Source organism: Delphinapterus leucas, chromosome 14 (genome assembly GCF_059928025.1).
Source record: "Delphinapterus leucas isolate spDelLeu-1000000601 "Yukka" chromosome 14, BTC_Dleu_Yukka2, whole genome shotgun sequence".
Classification (NCBI taxonomy): domain Eukaryota; kingdom Metazoa; phylum Chordata; class Mammalia; order Artiodactyla; family Monodontidae; genus Delphinapterus; species Delphinapterus leucas.
The window spans coordinates 70,375,641-70,397,094 of NC_143142.1; the positions used below are offsets into that span (position 1 = coordinate 70,375,641).

General features: G+C 37.5%; 1 protein-coding gene across 11 annotated transcripts in view; it reads left to right on the top strand.

Annotated features, from left to right (window-relative positions):
- Positions 1-1,161: 1,161 nt before the first annotated feature.
- Positions 1,162-21,454, top strand: part of RAB27B (RAB27B, member RAS oncogene family) — a 65,891-nt gene continuing 45,598 nt past the window's right edge. For 3 of the 11 annotated variants that reach the window (XM_089895213.1, XM_089895210.1, XM_089895217.1), the window contains exons 1-3: positions 1,356-1,445; positions 2,609-2,689; positions 2,781-2,861. Coding sequence is in view for 3 of the 11 variants with exons in the window: in XM_089895210.1 (XP_089751336.1) it covers positions 2,860-2,861 (2 nt within the window). In the remaining 8 variants the exon portion in view is untranslated. Of the gene's footprint in view, positions 1,446-2,608; positions 2,690-2,780; positions 3,638-21,454 lie in introns of all 11 variants that reach the window. The other 8 variants (XM_089895214.1, XM_089895212.1, XM_030762040.2 and 5 more) reach the window with 6 other exon arrangements.

Below are 21,454 nucleotides of genomic sequence, written 5' to 3' on the forward strand. Positions count from 1 at the left end.
AGTAGATACGTGCTACCAAAATAATAGGTATAGCCAACATATATACTTTACTGTGCCAGGTGCTGTTCTGTGCACTTTGCTGACATGAACTCATTTACTCACAATAACCCTATGAAGAAAGACATTTTATTATCCCCATTTTCAAGATAAGAACATTGAGGCACAGAAAATAGAACTTCTCCCATATTTTCCTAGTAGAATAGACAGATTCCTGTGAAACCAAATGTTTTCTCCAACACTCCTCTTCTCCACTGCTTTGCTATTGTTTGTTTATTTGCATGTGGTTTGGGCTTTAGGTTCTTTCTTTTCACATGCCTCCCACAGCACTTCTCCAGGAGATGTTCCATAGCTGATGTCAGTGCCTCTCAGATTGTCTCTAAGGCACCTTGTCAGAACTGGGTCAAACAATTAACATTTTAGCAGTCACCTCATCGTTTACCAACATGAATGCAAGCAACATATTTGGAACTTCTTGATTTTCTTCACAGTGGAAGAACTCAATTGCTATTATATGTCTTCAGCCTTGGATTCTTACTGTTACCGTCAGTCTGTACATCAGGGATGTCAGAGTCTGTCTGAAATGTGACCTCAAGAGAGCCAGCCAGGATCTTGGTTGTGGACAGATGAATCCGAAGTGTCTAGAACAGGGTCGGCCACATAGTAGGTACTTAACAAAGATTTGTTCAGTGAATGTATGTGCTCCCGGTTTCTTCTGATGTCATAAACATGACACCTATTTACTAACCTACGTTATCTCTGAAATGACTTTAGGAGGCAAAGATTAGGGCGGTGCATACTGATTAATGTATTCATATTAACAGATCCAAACTTTTAAAACACGGATTTCCTTCTAAGCCCTTTTATTTACGGAAGTCTTTGTTTGCTCTCCACTAGCAGTTCCTTGCTTTCTCTCTAGTTAATGAGACATCTCCCCGGAGGAGAGAAATGCAGTGCGTTGGAAGCAGTTCTCCCAGTGCCCAGGGCTCTATGAAAAAGAGAAATCAAAGAAAACACGCAAAAATAAAGGACTAAAAATGAGCTGCCTGCTAGGGCTTGGAGCCCTGCAGTGAAGAGAAGTGAACCAGAAGCCGAGCGCCTTTGAGTCGCCACCAAGATTAGCCTGAGGTGCGCTCCGCACGTCCTCGTTAGGACTGGGAGACACGCCTTCTTCTCACACAAACCTTCCAGATCCCCGGTCTCCGCGGACTCAGGGGTGGTGCTACAAGTCCGGCCACTTGCAGTCCTGACTGGCAGGGGCTGGGAACCGGCCGGCGTTGCACCGATCCAGCGCCACAGGTTGGAAAAATAGGAGCTGTCCCCAGGACTGTCGCCCCGGAAGGCAGATCGTTGCTGGAGTCGGACCCCAGGAGTCCAAAGGCTTGGGAAGGGGGCAGGAAACCTCTGAAACCTGACACCTCTTGCCGCCGACGAAACTTCGCAGGCTGGTGAGTTGGGGGAAGCCGGGCTGTTATTGCTGGAATGTGTTCCCACCAATTCGGGGTTTGCTGGGCGGCTCGCCTGCGAAAAGGAAGTGAGACATGGATGAGGGGCCGCAGGCTCGCGGCGAGGGAGCCGGGTCTGGAGCCTGGTTTTGGGTGTGAGCGCAGTAGGGGGGCGGCTTCCACCGAGATCCAGGTGCAGACGTGATGGGTACGCGAACGTCATCCAAAAACTAGCTGGTTGTCTTTCTTTACTTTGGCTTTTGCCTATCAAACAGCTGGTTCGGATTACAGAAGAACCTAGCACAGCAATGTCAATTTCCTTCCATCTGTATCTCAAAAAAAACCCCAAACAAACAAAAAACCAGAAACAATTCATCATCATAATGTGTTTAGAGTTTCGTTTAAGGAGAAGTCATTTCGTGAGGCAAGCCAGGTAAGCGATAGGACATTTCTATGTCCGTCCGTAGGTGAAATAGCCTCAGAGAACTCAAGAGTAATGTCTGCCAATTTTTTTTTTTCCCCTGTGTTCCTTCTGAATTGTGATCCGGGTGTTGCAGTCCTAGAGGGTGTGTACATGTGTGTTTGTTCAACTGGTCACAATAAATTAGCTTCCAAGAGTTTTCCACTCAATACGTTATCTCATTATCTGAAAACTATTAAAGCAGGTGAAATGTCCCTAAACAAAAGCTAGAGGCTGTGTTCCTAGGAAAAGGCTGAGTTTGGTTAAAGTCATCACGCTTGTAATATGGATACTGCTTTTTATTTCAAGACCTAAAATGAAGAGTATATAAGATTCCTGTTGTGTATATGGCACATTATTAAATTAAGCCCAAGTTAATAACATGTAGTTTCAGAGCTCTTAGCAACAAAATTATTATTGAACGTAATAATAGCTATGAATTTTGATTTAGTCTGTTTCAAAGAAAAATGTGTACTGTTCTTAAAATTGAGTTACATTCACGGTAATATTATAAATATATATTTTTTTATATGCATGGGTATAGAGTTTTAAATCTGGAAAGTTAACAGAAAAGTTAACTTCAGCATTATAGCCTCAGGAATTTAAGTTTATTGAATTTTTAAGCTACTATAAAGTCCAAATTGTAGTATGAAGTGAGAGCCATACTTGCCTTGTGCTGTTCCCCCTAAATACTTATTTTTCACAGTTTCCTATCATAATCCTCTACCCAGAGGGAATCAGTCCTTCTTGAAGGCAAGAAGGGATTCTCAGGAATGACCAAAACAAGGTAATCTTGGCAGATAGTTTAATATTAATGAGCCTTTTCTGCTTAAGAACCGACAATGGCCTCCCATAAAATGTTACCATCTTTGCTTTAGAAAGGAGAACAAAACATTGCAGATGAAACTGGATTAGCCTGTTCTCAAAGATGCCAAGAAGGAATAAAGGGAATCTCAAATGTAAGCAAACCTCAACTCTCTCCTAGGCCGTTTCTGGAACAGGAATCTTTGACGACCTTACAGGAAAGGTAACCCTAATATAATTGATTTGCTCAGCTCCTTGGTGCACCATCTTATACTAAAATTATCTACTGGTTTCTGAATTGCTTTTCATTTATTTAGCTGTACTTCTGGGAAGGTGGAAGTCATCCAAAGCCCCAGGTGGTTCAGAACAGAAATCTGCTCTTTTCCCACCCTCAGCCTGGGACATTTCTGGTTAGTTTTTCAGGTCTTTCAGGTCAGGAGAGCATGAAACATAGACCAACTATTCCCATAAAGCTCAGCTCACGATTAATCCAGTTGCCTGAGTTGATTCATAGAGGTAGGTTAACCAACAGTTCAGCTCTTAAGCAAGCTTTTGCAGTGTTGAGAGACAGGAAAACAATTACAGTAAAAACAGACAGGACAAACCAGGGGTTTCCCATGAAGGGTATGCCACTTTCTGGAGCTGGTGGCTAAAAGGGAGCGATTTTTCACTCATTATTAGATGTAGTATGGAGCTGACATTTGTTATATAGTAGTAGGAAGTAGCAACACCACAAAGCATAATAAAAACCTATTGTAAACCCCATAAATGGAGTTCAGAGTATTACTTAATTTGTTTCACACCCTTTGCATTATTCATATTCTTTAAATATTAACCTTCTCTTATAGGCCCTCCTTAAATGAAGGAAACTTGTCTGGATTATCAGTAATGAGAATGAAATGCTGTTTAACACGTAGCCAAAAAATCTTCAGTAAGTTGTATTTTCTAACTAGACAACCGCTGAATGCAGTGAGAAAAAGAACTTAAGTTTCTTGTTCATTTATTCAACAAATATTTATTAATAGTGTCAAGCCCTATTCTGGGCTGTGTGTGGACAGAGGTAGACCAAATGGACCAAAATGCCAGACCCCAGAGAGCTTGCCTTTTACTTTAGAGAATAAACGAGATGAGCAAGTTGGATCCATGCTACATCAGAGATAAGAGCTAAGGAGAGAATATAAAGCAGAGGAAGCACACAGAAAGTGGCAGTGGCACGGCCCAGGCAGTGTTGAAATTTTAGATCAAGTGCCCAGGGAAAGTCTCACTGAGAAAGTGACATTTGAAGGTTGCTCTGAAGGAAGCCAGGCAGTGTACCTTGTGGTTACGGGGAGGAAGAGCTGTCTAGACTGAAGGAACGACAAGCAGAGGTTTGCCTGGCATCTTTCAGGAGCAGCAAAGAAGCCTGTCTGTATGTCTGGGGTGGGGCGATAATGGGGCAGGTCACAGAAGGCTTTTGAAAGTAAACATGTTGGCTTTTGATTTCTATTCGGAGTAGAAGAAGAAGACTAGCATTTAGATATTGTCTATTGAAAAGAAGAGCTTAGAGAGTAGAAAGCAGGGGCTGGAGAGGGGCACAAGGTGAGGCTGGAGAGAAGTGGGAAGCCATTGCAAAGGCTCGATAGGATGTGAGAAAACTAAGTCCACTCCATGACTTATTCATTGTAGAGATGGTTTGTACCAAGAACAGGAACTAAGTCACCTTCAACCCCTCTTCCAAAACTGTGATCCTACAAACACAAGAAAGGACACAATTTGTTTGGTATGTGATAGATATTCTAGATCACAAATTAAGAGATAATAGTGAAAGTTTAGTTAATACAGTTGTAAAAAATAATATCAAAGTAAGTTGTAGCTGTGATACAAACCAAATGCCTAATATCCAGAAATGCAGGAACAACATGTTTTTAGTAGGTAAAAAGGACATCAAGACTCACTCACATAATCTGGGAGAAATTTTAGAGAAGGCAGATATAGATATCATAAATTGGTGGGATTTAAATCAAACCTTTAAGAAGCCCATCATTAATCAAATTCTACTAGTGCTGAATAGTTTAGCTATGGGTATGGCATTCAGCCTCCTTAAGGCATAATTTTCTCCTGTGTAAAATAAAAGCAATAGATTGATCATTTTAATATCCCTGTTGTCTAGCTCTAGGCCTAGGTAGCCTACAAATCTTACTTCATGTTTAGTTCCTTACCTTCCTTTTTTTCCTTGTTTCTTTCCTCTCTTTCATTTATGTACCTATTACCCATTTAGTTAGTTAGATATTCATAGTTATAGATGTTTTTATGTGTGTGAGTATCAATATTCATAGATAATAGAGGTATATATGTGTAAGTATATACACACACATACACAGAGAGAGAAAGAAAAAAGAGAAATACATAAACTCTATAAAAGAGGAAAATTTTCATTTTAAGAGGCTTAGGAAAAAAATACAAGATTTTATTTTAGTTTTCTTTCTGTAGCCCATAAATTTATTTTCAATTATAGTGAACTTGGGGTCAACCCGATCTGTTTTCTTGTTGCTCTCTTCTTAACTTTCTCAGAAAAAGGAAACTGTGTGTTAAGTCTGACCTGAGGGATACACCAGAACAAAAATAATTAGAAAAAGCAAAATGGGTTTGTATGATATTTGTCCAATCTAACTTAGGCAAGGTCCTCAGAGCCTGAGAAGTTCTTTAAAAGAGTTACTCAGTTCTCATGGACTGTTATTCAAAATATACTGTTTTCATAAACAAAATGTACTGTTGATAAGTGTTTCTGGATATGTCAAAATGGTAAAAAATATAGAACGAAAGTAGATTTTTCAAAGAGGGAACAAAAAATGAAGCATCTCTTAGTGCTTAAAAAAAGTAGAAACCTTTTCCAAGATCAAGAGCTGCCTTATATTGACCCAAGGCACCTTCTTGGACTGACTTAGGCTTCCGATTTTCTGAAATTTTCTTCCAAATGCTGGGAAGTACAGGAGCAATGCACCTCATTTGCTAATTTCTTAATTTCTTGTGTGAACTAAAGATGAATACCACAAGTAAATACGTGGAAACTATTACTCCCAGTGTCTGCCCCTATCCCTCCCCAATTCAACCTTTGATCCTAATCATTCCAAGGTTGGCAATGCCAGTTATCAAAGACTGCTTCTCAGGGTTTGGAAGTGAAAGCTTCTATTAGAAACAATATAGAAAACAAACACTGCAAAACATATCTTAGGAAAAAGTCACTTTAGTGAAAATATCCTTGTATTTATAACTGAGGGGTAAAAACATACTGAAACAGGTTTAAATGAATAGGACATGATATGACAAAGACCTATTCTTTAATCTTAAGTTAGAAATGGGATGCTAAGAAGATGTGGTATATAATATAAAATATATATATTATAAATGTATATATATATATACACACACACACATACAATGGAATGCTACTCAGCCATAAAAAAGAATGAAATTTTGCCATTTGCAGCAACATGGATGGACTTGGAGGGCATTACGCTAAGTCATGAACTAAGTCAGCTGAACTAAGTCAGAAAAAGGTAAATACTGTATGATATCACTTATACGTGGAATCTAAAAAGTACAACAAACTAGTGAATATAACAAAAAGAAGCAGACTCACAGATATAGAGAACAAACTAGTGGTTACCAGTGGGGGGGGCAAGGTAGGGTGGGGCAGTGGGAGGTACAAACTATTAGGTGTAAGATAGGCTCAAGGATGTATTGTATAATATGGGGAGTATAGCCAGTATTTTGTAACAACTGTAAATGGAAATAAACCTTTAAAAATTGTATAAAAATTAAAAAAAAAAAAGAAACGGGATGCTAGTTGATGAAGACTACATGGTAGCAATAAAGTGTAATGAACAACTTTGGGTTTGCTTTTTTCTCAGGACCACACTAGGCCATCATCAGGTTCTAGTCATTGTGAAATTGACCTATCTAATTTCCCCAAATACCCCTTGTTAGGTGATAATTTTGCACTTAGCTACTAGAAAACCCAACGAAACAAAACTAGAATGTATAACTCATTAGTAGGCTCCTGGATTGCTTCTCTCTTTATTTATTTTTTGGCATTTTTTTTCCAATTTTTATTAAAATATTGTTGATTTACAGTGTTCTGTTAGTTTAAGGTGTACAGCAAAGTGATATATATATATAGATAGATGATAGATAGATAGATACTCTTTTTTAGATTCTTTTTCGTTATAGGTTATTACAAGATACTGAGTAAAGCTGCCTGTGCTATACAGTAGGTCCTTGTTGGTTATCTATTTTATATATAGTAGTGTGTATTTTTGTTTGAATTTTTTTTTATACAGCAGGTTCTTATTAGTCATCCATTTTATACACATCACTGTATACATGTCAATCCCAATCGCCCAATTCATCACACCCATCCCCACACCCCCACCGTTTTCCCCCCTTGGTGTCCATACGTTTGTTCTCTACATCTGTGTCTCAACTTCTGCCCTGCAAACCGGTTCATCTGTACCATTTTTCTAGGTTCCACATATATGTGTTAATATGCGATATTTGTTTTTCTCTTTCTGACTTACTTCACTCTGTGAATGACAATTTCTAGATTCATCCACGTCTCTACAAATGACCCAATTTCGTTCCTTTTTATGGCTGAGTAATATTCCATTGTATATATGTAGCACTTCTTCTTTATCCATTCATCTGTCGATGGGCATTTAGGTTGCGTCCATGACGTGGCTATTGTAAATAGTGCTGCAGTGAACATTGGGGTGCATGTGTCTTTTTGAATTATGGTTTTCTCTGAGTATAAGCCCAGTAGTGGTATTGCTGGGTCATATGGTAATTCTATTTTTAGTTTTTTAAGGAACCTCCATACTGTTCTCCATAGTGGCTGTATCAATTTACATTCCCACCAACGGTGCAAGAGGGTTCCCTTTTCTACACACCCTCTCCAGCATTTGTTGTTTGTAGATTTTCTGATGATGCCCATTCTAACTGGTGTGAGGTGATACCTCATTGTAGTTTTGATTTGCATTTCTCTAATAATTAGTGATGTTGAGCAGCTTTTCATGTGCTTCTTGGCCATCTGTATATCCTCTTTGGAGAAATGTCTATTTAGGTCTTCTGCCCATTTTTGGATTGGGTTGTTTGTTTTTTTAATATTGAGCTGCATGAGCTGTTTATATATTTTGGAGATTAATCCTTTGTCCATTGATTCGTTTGCAAATATTTTCTCCCATTCTGAGGTTTGTCTTTTTGTCTTCTTCGTAGTTTCCTTTGCTTTGCAGAAGCTTTTAAGTTTCATTAGGTCCCATTTGTTCATTTTGTTTTTATTTCCATTACTCTAGGAGATGGGTCAAAAAAGATCTTGCTGTGATTTATGTCAAAGAGTGTTCTTCATGTGTTTTCCTCTAAGAGTTTTATGGTGTCCGGTCTTACATTTAGGTCTCTAAACCATTTTGAGTTTATTTTTGTGTATGGTGTTAGGGAGTGTTCTAATTTCATTCTTTTACATGTAGCTGTCCAGTTTTCCCAGCACCACTTATTGAAGAGATTGTCTTTTCTCCATTGATAACCTTGCCTCCTTTGTCATAGATTAGTTGACCAGAGGTGTGTGGGTTTATCTCTGGGCTTTCTATCCTGTTCCATTGATCTATATGTCTGTTTTTGTGCCAGTACCATATTGTCTTGATTACTGTAGCTTTGTAGTATAGTCTGAAGTTAGGGAGTCTGATTCCTCCAGCTCCATTTCTTTTTCCCCTCAAGACTGCTTTGGCTATTTGGGGTCTTTTGGGTCTCCATACAGATTTTAAGATTTTTTGTTCTAGTTCTGTAAAAAATGCCATTGGTAGTTTGATAGGGATTGCATTGAATCTATAGCTTGCTTTGGGTAGTAGAGTCATTTTCACAATATTGATTCTTCCAATACAAGAACATGGTATATCTCTCCATCTGTTGGTATCATCTTTAATTTCTTTCAACAGTGTCTTATAGTTTTCTGCATACAGGTCTTTTGTCTCCCTAGGTAGGCTTATTCCTAGGTATTTTATTCTTTTTGTTGCAGTGGTAAATGGGAGTGTTTCCTTAATTTCTCTATCAGATTTTTCATCATTAGTGTATAGGAATGCAAGAGATTTCTGTGTATTAATTTCATATCCTGCAAATTTACCAAATTCATTGATTAGCTGTAGTAGTTTTCTGGCGGCATCTTTAGGGTTCTCTATGTATAGTATCATGTGATCTGCAACAGTGACAGTTTTACTTCTTCTTTTCCAATTTGTATTCGGTTTATTTCTTTTTCTTCTCTGCCATGGCTAGGACTTCCAAAACTATGTTGAATAATAGTGGCGAGAGTGGACATCCTTGTCTTGTTCCTGATCTTAAAGGAAATGCTTTGAGTTTTTCACCATTGAGAATGATGTTTCCTGTGGGTTTGTCGTATATGGCCTTTATTATGTTGAGGTAGGTTCCCTCTATGCCCACTTTCTGGAGAGTTTTTATCATAAATGGGTGTTGAATTTTGTCAAAAGCTTTTTCTGTATCTATTGAGAGGATCATATGGCTTTTATTCTTCAATTTGTTAATATGGTGTATTACAGTGTTTGATTTGCATATATTGAAGAATCCTTGCATCCTTGGGGTAAATCCCACTTGATCATGATGTATGATCCTTTTAATGTGTTGTTGGATTCTGTTTGCTAGTATTTTGTTGAGGATTTTTGCATCTATATTCATCAGTGATATTGGTCTGTAATTTTCTTTTTTTGTAGTATCTTTGTCTGGTTTGGTATTAGGGTGATGGTGGCCTCATAAAATGAGTTTGGGAGTGTTCCTTCCTCTGCAATTTTTTGGAAGAGTTTGAGAAGGATGGGTGTTAGCTCTTCTCTAAATGTTTGATAGAATTCACCTGTGAAGCAATCTGGTCCTGGAGTTTTGTTTGTTGGGAGATTTTTAATCATGGTTTCAGTTTCATTACTTGTGATTTGGTCTGTTCATATTTTCTATTTCTTCCTGGTCCAGTCTTGGAAGGTTATACCTTTCTAAGAATTTGTCCATTTCTTCCAGGTAGTCCATTTTATTGGCATAGAGTTGCTTGTAGTAGTCTCTTAGGATGCTTTGTATTTCTGTGGTGTCTGTTGTAACTTCTCCTTTTTCATTTCTAATTTTATTGATTTGAGTCCTCTTCCTCTTTTTCTTGATGAGTCTGGCTAATGGTTTATCAATTTTGTTTATCTTCTCAAAGAACCAGCTTTTAGTTTTATTGATCTTTGCTATTGTTTTCTTTGTTTCTATTTCATTTATTTCTGCTCTGATCTTTATGATTTCTTTCCTTCTGCAAACTTTGGGGTTTGTTTGTTCTTTCTCTAGTTCCTTTAGGCATAAGGTTAGATTATTTATTTGAGATTTTTCTTGTTTCTTATGGTAGACTTGTATGGCTATAAACTTCCCTGTTACAACTGCTTTTGCTGCATTGAATAGATTTTGGATTATCGTATTTTCTTCGTCATTTGTCTCTAGGTATTCATTTATTTCCTCTTTGATTTCTTCAGTGATATCTTGGTTAATTAGTAATGTATTGTTTACCCTCCATGTGTTTCTTTTATTTACGTTTTTTTTTCCCCTGTAATTGATTTCTAATCTCATAGCATTGTGGTCAGAAAAAATACTTGATATGATTTCAATTTTCTTAAATTTACTGAGGCATGATTTGTGACCCCAGATGTGATCTATCCTGGAGAATGTTCCGTGTGCATTGAGAAGAAAGTGCAATCTGCTGTTTTTGGATGGAATATCCTATGAATATCAATTAAATCTACCTGGTCTATTGTGTCATTTAAGGCTTGTGTTTCCTTATTAATTTTCAGTTTGGATGATCTGTCCATTGATGTAAGTGAGGTGTTAAAGTCCCCCACTATTCTTGTTTTACTGTTGATTTCCTCTTTTACAGCTGTTAGCAGTTGCCTTATGTATTGAGGTGCTCCTATGTTGGGTGCATATATATTTACAATTTTTATATCTTCTTCTTGGATTGATCCCTTGATCATTATGTAGTGTCCTTCCTTGTCTCTTGTCACATTCTTTATTTTAAAGTCTATTTTATCTGATATGAGTATTGCTACTCCAGCTTTCTTTTGATTTCCATTTGCATGGAATATCTTTTTCCATCCCCTCACTTTCAGTCTGAATGTGTCCCTAGGTCTGATGTGGGTGTCTTGTAGACAGCATATATATGGGTCTTGTTTTTGTATCCATTCAGCAAGCCTGTGTCTTTTGGTTGGAGCATTTAATCCATTCATGTTTAAGGTAATTATCGATATGCATGTTCCTATTACCATTTTCTTAATTGTTTTGGGTTTGTTTTTGTAGGTCCTTTTCTTCTCTAGTGTTTCCCAGTTAGAGAAGTTCCTTTAGCATTTGTTGTAAGGCTGGTTTGGTGGTGCTGAATTTTCTTAGGTTTTGCTTGTCTGTAAAGCTTTTGATTTCTCCATTGAATCTGAATGAGATCCTTGCCTGGTAGAGTAATCTTGTTTGTACGTTCTTCCCTTTCATCACTTTAAGTATACCATGCCACTCCCTTCTGGCTTGTAGAATTTCTACTGAGAAATCAGCTGTTAACCTTCTGGGAGTTCCCTTGTATGTTATTTGTCATTTTTCCCTTGCTGCTTTCAATAATTTTTCTTTGTCTTTAACATATGCCAATTTGATTACTGTGTGTCTCAGTGCATTTCTCCTTGGGTTTATCCTGTATGGGACTCTCTGCGCTTCCTGGATTTGGGTGGCTATTTCCTTTCCCATGTTAGGGAAGTTTTCAACTATAATCTCTTCAAATATTTTCTCGGTCCTTTCTCTCTGTCTTCTCCTTCTGGGACCCCTATAATGTGAATGTTGTTGCGTTTAATGTTGTCCCACAGGTCTCGTAGGCTGTCGTCATTTCTTTTCATTCTTTTTTCTTTATTATGTTCCACAGCAGTGAATTCCACCATTCTGTCTTCCAGGTGACTTATCTGTTCTTCTGCCTCAGTTATTCTGCTATTGATTCCTTCTAGTGTATTTTTCATTTCATTTATTGTGTTGTTCATCTCTGTTTGTTTGGTTTTGTTTTTCTTTTTTTGCGGTACGTGGGTCTCTCACTCTTGTGGCCTCTCCCGTTGCGGAGCACAGGCTCCGGATGCGCAGGCTCAGCGGCCATGGCTCACGGGCCCAGCCGCTCCACGGCATGTGGGGTCTTCCCAGACCGGGGCATGAACCCGTGTCCCTTGCATCGGCAGGTGGACTCTCAACCACTGCGCCACCAGGGAAGCCCCCATCTCTGTTTGTTTGTTCTTTAATTCTTCTAGATCCTTGTTAAACGTTCCTTGCATCGTCTCGATCTCTGCCTCCATTCTTTTTCTGAGATCCTGGATCATCTTCAGTATCATTATTCTGAATTCTTTTTCTGGAAGGTTGCCTATCTCCATTTCATTTAGTTGTTTTTCTGGGGTTTTATCTTGTTCTTTCATCTGGTACATAGCCCTCTGCCTTTTCATCTTGTCTATCTTTCTGTGAATGTGGTTTTTGTTCCACAGGCTGCAGGGTTGTAGTTTTTCTTGCTTCTGCTGTCTGCCCTCTGGTGGATGAGGCTATCCTGGATAGCTTCTTAATTGAGGTGCCCTCTCCCCACACCAGGAGTTTGCACATTTGGTGAGAAGTCATTCCGTTTAAGATCACAAAGAGTATACTTAGATAAAGGTGAGAATGAGGTGAGAAATGGAAGGTATGGACCCATGTCCCACATGTGTTTTGTCCTCTAACCGGGGTAGTTTCACCAGCTGTGGGCTTGCTTTGCTCAGCAGACTTGAAGGAAGCCTGGCATGTGTCTGTTTCTGGCGCAAGTTGGGGAGGAGGTCTTTGAGTTCTATGGTGTGGTTTTCTCTGTAAAACAACTATCTGACAATAACTGAGTTGCTATGAAGATGGATTTCCTTTGAATTGTAATGTTCTTCTTTCTGGTTCCCAACAGCTTTGCTAATCAAGTGTGGTTTTCATGGTTCTGACTCATTACAGTTTTCATTCTTTCAAAGTCCTCAACCCATGTGTGAGGCCCAGGGAACCGGAAACTCATTTCTTATCTTTTAATTCTTGGAAGGTGCTGGATTAGGGTGATTTTAGTGAAATAAAGCCTGAGGTACAGTGCGGTTTTTGTAGCGTAGTGTTGACTCTTAAAATCAACATAGTAAAAATGCAGACACCTATGGGGATAAGCTTGGCACCTTGAGAACAGAAAACTAATTCAAAAGAGAAAAAGAAAAATTCAAATTCGTAAATGTTGGCTATATATTCAAAGAAAGATGTCTATTTCATCACAATATGTTATAACCAGTAGAAACGCTTTTTTTTGTCTTATTTCTCAGGAATCATGTTTTTAAAAGTGTGTAGAAATTGAAATTGGAAGGTTAAAGAACTAGCTCTAAACTACTTTTAGTCTTTTCTACCATAACCATGTTATTGTGCATCATCACTTGACGCAAAGCATGAAAATAAAAACTATTTTTTTTCCAGAATTATTGACATCCTTTGGAGAGCACAAATTCTACCTGTATCGTATAAACTTTAGAGAAGATGTCAAGTTAGTTATGTTAAATTTGACAACATTATTACTTACAATAAAAAGATCTGCTCACCATGTTAAAACTAATAATGGCAACTTAATTTCTGGTATAATTTTTACATACCTGAATTTTTTACTAGAAATATTCCTTAAGTGCTTTTTTTGTGTCAGCAGCATATTTGGTACTTTGGTTGTAAAGCTGGATAAGACATAGCTTGTGCCCTTGAAGAACTTAGAATCTGGTGCAGTAGATACATGAGCAGATAATTTGAGTGTAACCTGGTAAAGTTTAAGTTAGTGGTTTGAATGCAGTATTGTGGTAATAAAGAGGAAGATAAATCTAAGGGGGTTAAAACTGTAGAGAGATCAGTTAGAAGTGGGAAATACAAATGGTCTGAAATTAGCTCAACGATTGTAAGGTTGGAGAAGCCAGAATAGGGAAATAATTAACTAGTGACGTTGACTAGATATTGGGAGAAAAGAGAGATTTTTATAGTTGCAACTGCTGGTTTTAAGGAGGCATTAGATGAATGAACAGTGGTCCCCCAAATTGAAATTAGGTGTAGAAAAGGTGAAGCGCATTGAAGGAGGAAGACATACTGCATTTGTGTACCTTTAGTGATTCAATTGGATTTGTTCAGGAAAATGGCTTCTGGAATCTAAATCTCCTAGGAGAGGTCAGGCTGGTAATAGTAACTGGGAAGTACTGGCCTGCAAGTGAACATGAAAATCCACAAGACCTAGTGCCATCTCTTAAGGAGACCCTGGAAAGAGGGAGGAGTAGTAGCCATAAGATAGGAGTAATGATTTTCTTCCTATTCTGTCAGCACTGATTCGCTTTGGCTAATAATGACATTTAAGCTCTGGAAGGACTTTGGGGAAATGTAATGTTATATATAATTATGTTTATTATTATTATTATTAAATTGGGCGGATGTATTAAATATACCTGTAACTCTTAGTTACAGATGCCATTTATCCCTTTCTGTGGGACAACCACTTTAAGCATTTCCTTTACCTAGAATTCTATTCACCTATATTTTCTCCCAGCACCCCTTGTGAAAAATGAGAAGTCATAGCTCCATTAGGAATGTGTTCTAGTACCATAGAACAAAAAACCTAATAGATTACTAAAGTGATTGAATTTATTGATTTTGGCTCATTAATATCATGCTTTAATAACTGATGCCCAACCAGTATTAATTTAAGAACAAATTAACTGCCATTCTCTTTATTTTACTCAATAGCTTTTTTCTAGCTCTGCTGTGTCTGAATTTATGACACTTTTAACCTCAAGATCTGATTACGAAATCTCAACAAAATGTATCTCTATGTTCTAAAAGAATTAAAGAGTAATTATCTAGTAATGTTTACTTTTTAAATTTCCAACCTATATAAAATATTGTTAAGTAATTGACTTGTAAGTATATGTCTAACTGACCAAGTTTACGGAAAGTTATTTTCTCTCTCCCACCTCCTCTTCCCCACCCCATCTCCATCCCCATGTTAATACTCTTTCTAGTTCATTGTTTGAAAAAGTTTGGGAAATATTTTATTACATTTAAGAACATTCCTTATACAACCATCTGGCTGCCTCTCACTCTCCATCAAAGTATCTCTGATTATTAGATTATCAACATGAGAATATTCCGCATGAGTACTTGTCCAATTGAGACGTTTCTCTCTGTTCCTTCTGGATTCAGGTGTTTAAAGTCTTCTTTGTTATGGATGCATCATTTCAGACATCTAGTCCTGAACAAATGTGTTTTTCCATAAAAGCTTCTTGTAATATGCCAATAGCTCAGTTATTTGTGTTCTGATTATTATAGATGGAGAAGGAAAAATTCTAAACAACATTTTAATGACTCATCTATGAGTTAGACACATAATCCATGTCTACAAATATCCCAGTCAAGATTTCTAATTAAATCCATGTTGACTTTAGTGCTTTTTGTTCTCCAACATTTGGTTACTTACATTATTTTTTTTAACAATTTTTTTAATAATTTATTTTATTTATCTATTTATTTTTATTTTTGGCTGCGTTGGGTCTTCATTGCTGCACGCGGGCTTTCTCTAGTTGCGGCGAGCGGGACTACTCTTCGTTGCAGTGCACGGGCTCCTCACTGTGGTGGCTTCTCTTGTTGTGGAGCACAGGCTCTAGGTGTGCAGGCTTCAGTAGTTGCAGCTCATGGGCTCAGTAGTTGTGGCTCACGGGCTCTAGAGCACAGGCTCAGTAGTTGTGGTGCACCGGCTTAGTTGCTCCGTGGCATGTGGGATCTTCCCGGACCAGGGCTCGAACCTGTGTCCCCTGCATTGGCAGGCGGATACTTAACCACTGTGCCACCAGGGAAGCCCTACTTACATTATTTACTAAGCTATTATCCAACTGTGATTGTGAATCTTCTAGAATCTAGATTATCCCATTCTGTAAATTTATCAATATTTCATAGTCTCTTGGGAAATATCAGTGTGTTTTTTTTCTTGTATGAGGTTTGAATATAGGTAAGCTAACATTAGGAACACAAATCTCTTGTTTTTGGCACTCCTACTTGTGTGGGAGTATAATAATAAATATGAAGAAAAGACAAATATCATTACTGCAAAAAAATCCTTTGTATAACTTATGATGAACATTTGTATATCACTATAAATTATGACTGTTTGACACGGTTGTCAAGGGTGAAAATTTGCACTGATGTTTAACCTTGGATTAAAGGCTGACAGCAAGCATCCTCATTTTCAGCTTTGAAATATCATCACCCGAAGAATGCATTCATTGAATGCACCAATTTTCAAGTCTAGGCCATTGTGAAAGAAAATCAAAAGTTTGGTACTTTTTATTTTAATGGGTACAGCTTTACAAATTCTACTTTCTCTTACAACTGCTTCCTGTTTGGAATAATTTTTTGCATGTAACTTGTTGAGATTTCAGGGCACTAATACAGGCTACATGCCAAAGTATGAAAGAGATGAAAGAAGGTTAAAGAAACGTTTTTCCCATTCTATCCATAATCTTTATGAGTCTAGTTTCTTTTAATATGATTGACAAAATTGGCCCCAGGCACATTTAAAGGTAAAATTGAACTGAGTGACCCAAGCAACAGGGACGTCTTCTCCAAATCACAGAGTCCCAATGAAAGGGGTATATATAGGCAGAAATAGAAGTTTTTATCTATTTAGGGCCTTTCTCTTGTCCTGATACTGAGAGCATATGTAAAACCCATTACTAATTAAGAAAAGCCTAAGGAGCAGACTAGATCTTGAATAATATTTTTTGTTTGTTACAGCAAATATCACTTAATTCTGATTACTTAAAAAATATTCCTGTTTAACTGGATCTGAAATGAATTTATTTTAGAATTAAATAGAGTGAATATTTTTATGATATCCATTCCAGGAGTGAGTTTCCAGAACTACATTTATACTGTAGCCATGGTGTCTATGAGTAAATCTATAACATTCTTAACAGTAGTAGGTTTTACCATGAAGCTTTATTAAGGAAGAAACAAAAGCTGCTTTTTTGCAGACTTTTTGTAAACATGATATATCCTCAGCTTCTCCTATGTAATTGGAAATAATGAAGCTTTTTATAAGGCCAAATATTCCCTACAGACCCTAAACTCCTGTCTAGGTGAATAATTTTATTACATGTCTGTTATATCATGGAGGGAAGACTGTCTCCTTGAGTCTTTTTTCTTTGACATTAATTGAAGGTGGAGCAAGGAATTTTCTTTTTAGTACAAGTCACAGCTTTATCTCAGAGCCCCCTTTTATCTCTTTTGATACTTTTCTACAGTGCTAGTACCAATTTGTTGCTACCAATTTGTTGTAGCTGAAAACAGCTAATGAATCACTCTTCCTGGTAAGCATGTTTGCTTTAAAACATGTAGCAAAAATCCAAAGGTATGCCTAATGTTAGAAGTTCCAGATTTAAGAATAGAGTTGTAGGGGAACAATTTGGTGCACAAAGAACTTTATCAGTAAAAGCTAATGTAGCCTATGTGGACGGTGATGCCCTGGCTGAGAATTTCTGGAGCAGCCACCATTTAAAATCTTCCATTACCAGGGCAGAATCTGGGTTAGATAGATATTCAAATCCCTAGTTCTGAAAATATGGTCCCTTTGTAGAAAGGAAGTCCTTTCGGTAGAGCCTCTTAAGTCCATCCTCGGAAAGGTTCTTTCACAGAGTTTGAGACTTGATCACCAAAACTGTTCGAAACACACTTAACTGTGTATCCTTGACAGTAAGTTCTTAGTTTCTTGTCTTCTGGGTGAACATGATAAGTATATGTAAATAAACTCAGTTGATAAACTGGCAGACATTCTGGTTAGTCTGCAGGTTAAATTAATAGTAACTGCCTGAGTATTTTTCCATCAGGAATAGTGGCATTTTTCTTAGGTAACCTCAGCCAACTGCTAATATAAGAGGTGGGCTCATAAAAAACTGTAGTTTCTCTAAATAGATTCAGATCCACAATGGCAAACTAAACAGCCAAACTTATAGACACAAAAGATCTCTCTCTTTTTTTTTAATAGATCTCTATTGGAGTAAAATTGCTTCACAATACTGTGTTAGTTTCTTTTGTACAACAAAGCGAATCAGCCACATGCATACATACAGTTGTTTGCATCTTGGTAATTTTAGAGTAATCCTTAACACCATCAATGCCCTCTGAGTTGCTGCCTTCAGAAATGGATACCCCTCTACTGTTCAGTTCATTTTCTAGCCTGCCAGCCTAGAAAAACAGACTTATTACATAGAATAAAATGGTTCAAAACTGAGGATTTCAACAATTCACAGGAACCACAAAGAGATAACAGTTTCATTTTCCTTAGAGACAGAAACATACCTTATGGATCATTGTAAGCAAAATGGAGTCCCGTATTTGCCACATAAAAATATTTGGAATCATTGTCAAGTAACAAGAAATGTCAAATGTCACATGGCAGAAGACCGCTATGGAAGAAATAGCCCTAAAGTAAAATTACTTAGTTCATCATGGGAAAATTTAGCCCTGGTTTTCTGTCTGTACTTGACTTATTTCCAAACAATAATTAATTTTAAGTCAGTGAAATTTAGAACACTGTCATGAAAGTGGTTGACCCTCTTGTTTGAAAGAAGTGATATGTAAGCAGTTTCTCATTTATTCCACTATATGGAAAACCTATGTCGGATAACTACTGAAATTTTTTATGGATTTTTCTTTGCAGAACTACTAGAACATGTAAACAACACTGAAATACTTTCTAGTATCTTTTCAAGGACTTGAGGTTTGTGAGCTATTTTTCAGAAAGAGAGTTCTGTAAAGCTTTATGTTTGAAAGGAAATTTATAGATATTTTCAAATAATTTTTAAGCATAACACAGTTTATCGGGACATTATCAACTCCATCAAAGCTTAGATGATAATATCAAAAAACCAAAGATAATATCCATTGAGAACATATCAATAGGCTAGGTAGAATTCCTTTTTACTGTGGGTCAAAGCAGAATTCAAAACACTGGCTGCAATATATGTTAAAACACCAATTACCATTAGGTTTTATCTGTCTCTACTTCTAAGAGCAAAAAGCCTATTTAAAAATATTCTTCGTTCGGAGGGCTGCTGCAACCAAAAATTTCACCTTAGATTTTCTAGTTTCAGGCAAACGTATCTTGAATTCATGCACTTATATTATTTTTTCATGAGCTGAAACTGTAGACTTCTATAAGGTCAGTCACTGTCCTTCAAATTTACTTGTACCCTTGTCACTGGGCATTGTGTCAGCAAGTAATATAACCCGATGAGAGTTTGTGGTTAAACTTTTTCTGGTGATTGAGGTTCAGGAAGGCATTAAAAAAATTAGCACCTCGTACCGTTGTTGTTTGTTAAAGCTTTGTGGTAATAGTGTACCTATAATTTTACATTTTCAATAAAAATTCATTATTTTGTTTTAGCAGTGGTAAACTGCCCTATATTAAGAAGATGTTTCTGACAGGAGAACTTGCACTTGTGGTTTTAGAAATAGCGTCAGGGATGTATTTGCACTCTTCTTTCCTGTTTCCTCTCCTGATGTCCCAAGGGGCTAGGGGTTTGATATTAAACACATTAAACAACTGCCATGGCACCTGCTGACCAATAAGAATAACAATAGAAACATTTAAGCCACACTGCTATGTACCTGGTGCATATCATCTGAGCCGGGGGACCAATGTCAAACTATTATAAAATAAAGCAGAGCAAACTGGCTTATTTGGAAATAAAACACATTCAAACTTTTAGCTCAATCCACTTGATTCTAATGCTTTAAAATATTCTATGATAACAAGATGATTACTTCTATTCTTATGAAATATAAAATGTGAATGATAAAGTCTTCCTTGAAAGGTTTCTTGAAACTCTATAAAGTTTGGCCAAACTCTAGCTATACATTTTTCTCCCCTTTCAGATAATCAAGATTAAACTAATTTTAAAAACCATGAATATTAGAGAAACCATTCCTCATATACTGGAATCTGTATGCCAGTTGCTCATCCAAATAGATTTAGGACCATAGTCCAAATGAAGCCCAGGAAGTACAAGTGTCCCAGAACTAGAAAAGTCGTTACCCTGAGATGGCTTTAGTGAGCAGAGAAGAGTATCACAGTAATCAGGGTGGGGTCTGAAATAACAAGGGCGTGACTTGAAGAACCAAGCCAAGTTCATGAATAAAGCACAGTGTACAATTATGGTTTATCTATACATCAGTATCTTCTACAGACAATAACTTTGTGAAAAAGGCATTGAATTAGCCATCAACCATGACAAATAGCCATGAGTTAAAGTATCTACAGAGCCCTGTGGTGCTAATAATCGCAATAATTTTCGCTGAATGAAAGATCCAAGAGAGTTAATTAGTGTTGACGATAAGCCAAGTACAGGCAGAAAACCAGGCTGAATTTTCACTTCATGAGCTAATAAGTTTTAATTCAGAGCTACTTCTTGCATAGTTGATCCCTGGAGGATTTCACTAGGTGCAACATCCTAATTGAATGGACTGATCTGCTTTACTACTAGCCCTACAAAATGCATAAGAATCTTTCCCAGTCAGCCTTCCTGCCAGTTTTTGCCTAGTATGTGTCTTTATGTTGGTGTCACTGGGAAAGTGGAGGTTTTGGGGAGGGGAGTGGCTGTTCCAGGTTTAATTCTGTTTCTCATCATCAACACTAGAAAGAGGGATCTTCCCTCTGAATCTGGTATTACAACTTTTACTAACAATTACTAACTTTTACTAACAACTTTTACTAAGTACATATGAAGCTGCTTTTCCCTCAGACATTTTAGCATTGCAATACTTGGTCATATAGTCTGATACATGTTTCTAACTTTAGGGTAGGAATCTATTGGGGAAGAAAAGAGGTTCCCCTGAACTCCCCTAGGTAAGCAAGAAGTTCCCCTGAATTCCCCGAGGTAGGCAATAACGGATATAAAAAAAGGATCACTGCAATAGGAAAAAAGTAAAATTGTGAAATAGGTTAATGCAATCTTTTTAGCCTCATCTTGTTTCTCCTATACTTTTCCCAGAGACCTGAGTCCCTTGTGGGACTCTCCGGTTGCTCCGTTTGCGTCCACTCCTCTTGTCTTTACCCTTCTCACGTTTCCACAGGATCAACAAAAAGTACCTGTCCCTGGTTGCATTCCCTGAGGGCCCTCCTTTCCACTCAATCATTTAGTATTCTAATTGTTACTAATGTGCTAATTGGCCAAAATATAATAAGATGTTCACCTTGGGAAAGCATACAGTCCATCCTCATGATTTACTGATTGTGTATTTGTGAATTTGCCTACTGGCTGAAATTCCTTTGTAACCCCCAAATCAATACTCATGGTGGTTTTGCAGGCCACAGACGCGCATGGAGTGGGGAGAATTTCGTGCAAGTTCCCAGCCGAGGTCAAACAAGTTGACACTCTCCCTTCTTATTTCAACTCTCATACAGTAAACAAGTATCCTTTTCGTGGTTTTTTTAGAGCCACATTTTTTGCATTTTTGTGCTTTTCAATGGTAGTTTTTCTGTTTAAAATGGCTCCCAAGGATATTGCCGAAGGGCTAACGTTCCTAAGCTCAAAAAACTGTGATGTGTCCTATGAAGAATGTATGTGTGTTAGATGAACTTCATTCAGGCATGAGTTATTGCGCTATTAGCTGAGTTCAATGTTTT